This window comes from Zeus faber (genome assembly GCF_960531495.2).
Source record: "Zeus faber genome assembly, chromosome: 9".
In the NCBI taxonomy this organism is placed as follows: domain Eukaryota; kingdom Metazoa; phylum Chordata; class Actinopteri; order Zeiformes; family Zeidae; genus Zeus; species Zeus faber.
In genome coordinates, this window is record NC_137197.1 from 612515 (window position 1) to 617514 (window position 5000).

Genomic DNA, 5000 nt, shown 5'->3' on the forward strand with positions numbered 1-5000 from the left:
CAGTGTTGCCAGTATGCATGCAGTATTACCAGTATGCATGCAGTATTACCAGTATGCATGCAGTGTTACCAGTTTGCATGCAGTCTTACCAGTATGGACACTTCTCAGTGATTCTACTGAGATGCCGTTTTAAGATGGAGGGTGAGGAAGAGGAGCAGTGTCAAGGCCTTCATCATCCGCTGTTAAACATGTTAAATATGTTTAAATAGCAGAATATCTGACTTTTAGAGTAATTTAGTGGTGACATTATTATTATTATTATTATTATTATTATTATTATTATCATTATCATTATTATTATTATTATTAATATTATTATTGTGTCTGACACGCAGCAGACTACGTGTCTTGAATATCAGCTGAATTACTGTTTTTTATTCTATTTATTCTATTCAGGTTGTCACGTTTTTCTCTTTATTTATTTCACTGTCCTAGATCCGAGATTTTACTGATTCGGAAAATAAGTTCTTTCATGAAATTTAAGGAAAGAATCATTTTTATGTTAATTTTCACCTATCACTTTATTTGTGAAGAACAAAACAGACACAAATTTAATACTGTTTAATAAAAGACCGACGGATGCGTGAACAGACAGACAGACAGATGGACAGACGGACATACAGACAGACAGATGGACACACAGACATACGGACAGACAGATGAACAGACAGACAGACGGAAGAACCCTAACCTCAGGGATCAAGGATACTTCCTAGATAGGCATCAAGGGTACTTCCTTGATCGGAATAAAGAATACCCTCTAGAGAGGGATCGAGGATACTTCCTAGATAGGCAACAATGATACTTCCGAGAGATGGATCAAAGATACTTCCTTGAGGGGGACCAAGGATACTTACTAGAGAGGGATCAAGATTAATTCCTAGAGATCGATAAGGGATACTTCCTCGAGAGGGATCAAGAGAACTTCCTAGATAGGGATCAAGGATACTTCCTCGAGAGGGATCAAGAATACTTCCTAGAGAGGGATCAATGATACTTCCTAGAGCGGGATCAAGGATACTTCCTAGATATGGATCAAGAATACTTCCTGGAGAGGGATCAAGGTTCTTCCTTGATAGGCATCAAGGATACTTCCGAGATAGGGATCCAGGATACTTCCTAGAGATGGATCAATAATACTTACTAGATAGGCATCAAGGATACTTCCTAGATAGGGATCCAGGATACTTCCTAGAGAGGGATCAATGATACCTCCTAGATAGGGATCAAGGTACTTCCTAGAGAAGGGCCAAGGAAACTTTCTAGAGAGGGTTCAAGGGTACTTCCTAGATAAGGATCAAGGATACTTCCGAGAGAGGGATCAAGGATACTTCCTCGACTGGGATCAATGATACCTCCTAGATAGGAATCAAGGTACTTCCTCGAGAAGGGTCAAGGATACTTCCTAGAGAGGGGTCAAGGGTACTTCCTAGATAGTGATCAAGGATACTTCCTAGAGAGGGGTCAGTGGTACTTCCGAGAGAGGGATCAAGCGTTCTTCATAGATAGTGATCAAGTATACTTTCTAGAGGGGGATCAAGGGTACTTCCTAGATATGGATCAAGGTTACTTCCTAGGGGGGGCTAAAGGATACTTCCTAGATAGGGATCAAGAATACTTCCTAGACAGGCATCAAGGATACTTCCTATATAGGGTTTCGAGATACTTCCTGGAGAGGGATCAAACATACTTCCTAGATAGGGATCCAGGATATTTCCGAGATACAGATGCAGCCACATTGAATGGCTGGCTGGTCCATGACAGGTCCGCGTTTATCTGAATGGAATTAATGCATATATCCGGCTGGGGTCCGGCTGCCAGCTGGCTGTGGGTGGCCATTCCGAGTGGCTGGTACTTGTAGGAAGCAGGACCATTAAAGAGAAACTCCAGTTTTTTGGGGGAAACTTTCTTTATTTCGTTCTCTCCAGGTCGCAGTTTCCTGTCGGTCTGACCAGTATAGAGACAGTGACGGACTGAATGGTAACTGTGTTAGCTCAATGTTTGGCTGAAGATGGGATCAGCTAGCTTAGCTCCTGAGAAAGCGTATCCCTGGAATAACCACTACTTTCCTCTCCAGACATCATGACTAAAGAGGAGCAGCTGGAAAAGGAGCGGCAGGAGCAGAACCAGCATGAGGAGGAGGAGCGCTTCACAGAGGAAGAGGAGGGAGCGGAGGAGGATGACTACGAGCTAGAGGAAGAGGATGAAGGGGAGCTGGAGGAGGAGGAGAGAGCGGAGGTGGAGGATGATGAGGATGAGCGGGAGGAGGAAGAGGAGGATGAAGGCAGGCAGAGGAGGGAAGAGGAAGAGGAGCTGGTGCTTCCTGAACATGGACTGGAGCAAGAAGTGGAGGTGGGGTCGCAGCCTCTGTCTGTGTCCGAGTACCAGAGTCCGGTTCATGAGACGCGACGCCGTCCCATGGTGCACTGCTCTGCTCAGGCTCCCCTGCCCAAAGACTACGGTCAGTTACACCACCTCACCCCACCTTAACTCACCCCACCTCATCATAATCAGACTCTAGACTAGGAGGGTGTGGCTGGCTTCTTCTTCTTCCTCTTCCTCTTCCTCTTCCTCTCCTTCTTCTTCTTCTTCTTCATCTTCTTCTTCTTCTCATTCTTCTTCTTCTTCTTTTCCTCTTCTCCTTGTACTTCTCCTCCTTGTTTTTATTCCTCTTCTTCTCCTCTTGCTTCTTTGACTTCTTCCCGTCTTCTTCTACTTCTTCTTCTTCATCTTCTTCTTCCTCTTATTCTTCTTGCTTTTCTCCTTTTTCTTATTCTTCTTCCTCTTCTCCTTCCTCTTCCTCTTCTTCTACTTCTACTTCTTTTACTTCTTCTTCTACTTCATCTTCTTCCTTTTCTTCTTCTTTTTCTTCCTTCTTCTGCTTCTTCTCCTTCATCTCCTTCTTCTTCTTCTTCTTCCTTTTCTTCTTCTTCATTTTCTTCTTTTCCTTCTACTTCTTCTCCATCTTCTCCATCTTCTTCTTCTTCTTCTTCTTCTTCTTCTTCTTCTTCTTCTTCTTCTTCTTCTTCTTCACATCATATTTCTGTCTCTTGTAAACTTTGTCTCTCATGGGGTGGATACAGCATGTGGCGTCCCCCAGGGGTCGATTTTGGGCCCCTGGAGTTTCATCTTCACTTGCCGACACCTGTCCCTGGACAGGACGCTTATCAACTGCATCAATGTTCTTCATGCCTGGAAGTCCCAAGTCCAGTCCAAAATCTTCAACAGCGCACGGATGGTGGGACGGACAGACAGTTGTAACTGTCTCTCTCTCTCTCTCACTCTCTCCAGCCTTCACCTTCTTTGACCCCAACGATCCGGCCTGTCTGGAGATCCTGATGGATCCACGAACCTCCATCCCAGAGCTGTTTGCCATTGTACGCCAGTGGGTCCCACAGGTCCAGCACAAGATTGACATCATCGGCAATGAGGTGGGAATGTGTATATTTGACCCACCGCAGCCAAACCTGCATTGTGGCACATTTCTAAAATCTCCACGAGCCGCCAAATAAGTTGAAAAAACCTTTCTGGAAGGAAAATTGGATTTTTCTAGATTCTTGTTCGTGTTTTTTTTATCTCTCAACGTATTTTCAAAACCGAGTTTGGATTATACTCACTGATACGCTGAACAGCACTGAACAACGCCGATCGATGGTTTTCTTTTAAGCGACTGATGTGTGAAATCACAATGTGAAAAAGTTTTGATAAGGTTCAACCTTTAAATCTTACCTGTTTTATACACACACCTGGATTCATTGTTGTGGAGGGGGCGTATACGAATGTATACTAACAAAGAAGTCATGCTCACGTCACTTCCGTAAACAAGACGAGGATCTGGTTTCACTTCTCTGTGAAAACTTTCATCTCCTTGTTGTTATGGATTACGAGAAGCAGGTGGCGTATGATCTAAATCATATCGCGGACCTTGATCTGACAAGGGCGATAGATCCAAGTCAGTGTAAGCAGCGCGTACTGGACTTAATTTTCTGTGATGATAGTCAGTTCTCCAACAACGACGCTGAATCTGATACCGGCGTTATCGCGGACTTGGAGAACATTTCAAACAGTGGATTTCAACCTGAATGTGACGTTGAAAGGGAATATTTTCAAGAACCAGGAGATCGACGACATGCTCGTTGTTGTTACAACAGAAGAAGTTTATGACGTGATGAAGTCCGTTGAGGACTGTAGATTAGGGGATGCAGATTATGACCAAGTAGCTGTTAGGGATGATGGTCAAGATGAACCCAAACGCAGGACACGCGGTTGTAGGAGTTTTTACAGAGGTATAATGGGTAGACAGGCAGGATCAGGAACAGACAACAGAAGGGGGATCAGGACCGGCAGGAGTAGGTATAGGAGTAGGCGCCAGGGATGGCCAGGGAGCTGGAACCCTGCCCAGGTCAACATGGCAGGTAGGGGGATGCCTTCTGGAGGGCGACCAGGGGGCTGAGAGCGGGACTGCTCAGGGGGTCACCCGGCCTCAGGGCAGATGAGCGAGGCAGTTCCGGAGGACGACCAGGGGGCGGGTCCGGGAGCCGGACCACTCAGGTCTGACGGTCTGAACCTCGGGTGAGAAGGCCGACGACTCGGGGACTGGAACCGGCTCGACCTCCGGGGAGACCTATTCAGCAGGATGTCAAGTCCCCATTCAGCAGGGTGTCAAGTGGCCATGTGGCAAGTAGCATGTGGCTTTGTTGGTCCTCCAACCTATTTGCATTCTGGGAGCTCGCTGAATGAAGCCAAGTGTGAGGGAAAACTTTGAAGATGATTATCTCAGAAACACAGTTTGCCACACCCTTGTCACAGCTTTAAAGATATTTGCTTGATTTGCACAAGTGACACCTTGTTTGGAAGCTCTGATTCTCCACTTTCAAATGATGCGGGGAAAAAAAAGTCAAAAAGCCAAATGTACCTAAAGTCTGCGGTGGGTCACATATGTATGTGTATATACTGTATATATATATATATATACAGTATATATATATATATATATATAT

General features: G+C 45.1%; 1 protein-coding gene across 1 annotated transcript in view; it reads left to right on the plus strand.

Annotated features, from left to right (window-relative positions):
* Window positions 1-2139: 2139 nt before the first annotated feature.
* Window positions 2140-5000, plus strand: part of clip3 (CAP-GLY domain containing linker protein 3) — a gene marked incomplete at its 3' end in the record, with an annotated part of 15784 nt that continues 12923 nt past the window's right edge. The window contains exons 1-2 of the mRNA XM_080007091.1: window positions 2140-2461; window positions 3292-3431. Coding sequence (XP_079863217.1) covers window positions 2419-2461; window positions 3292-3431 — 183 coding nt within the window. The 5' untranslated portion in view covers window positions 2140-2418. The remainder of the gene's footprint in view (window positions 2462-3291; window positions 3432-5000) is intronic.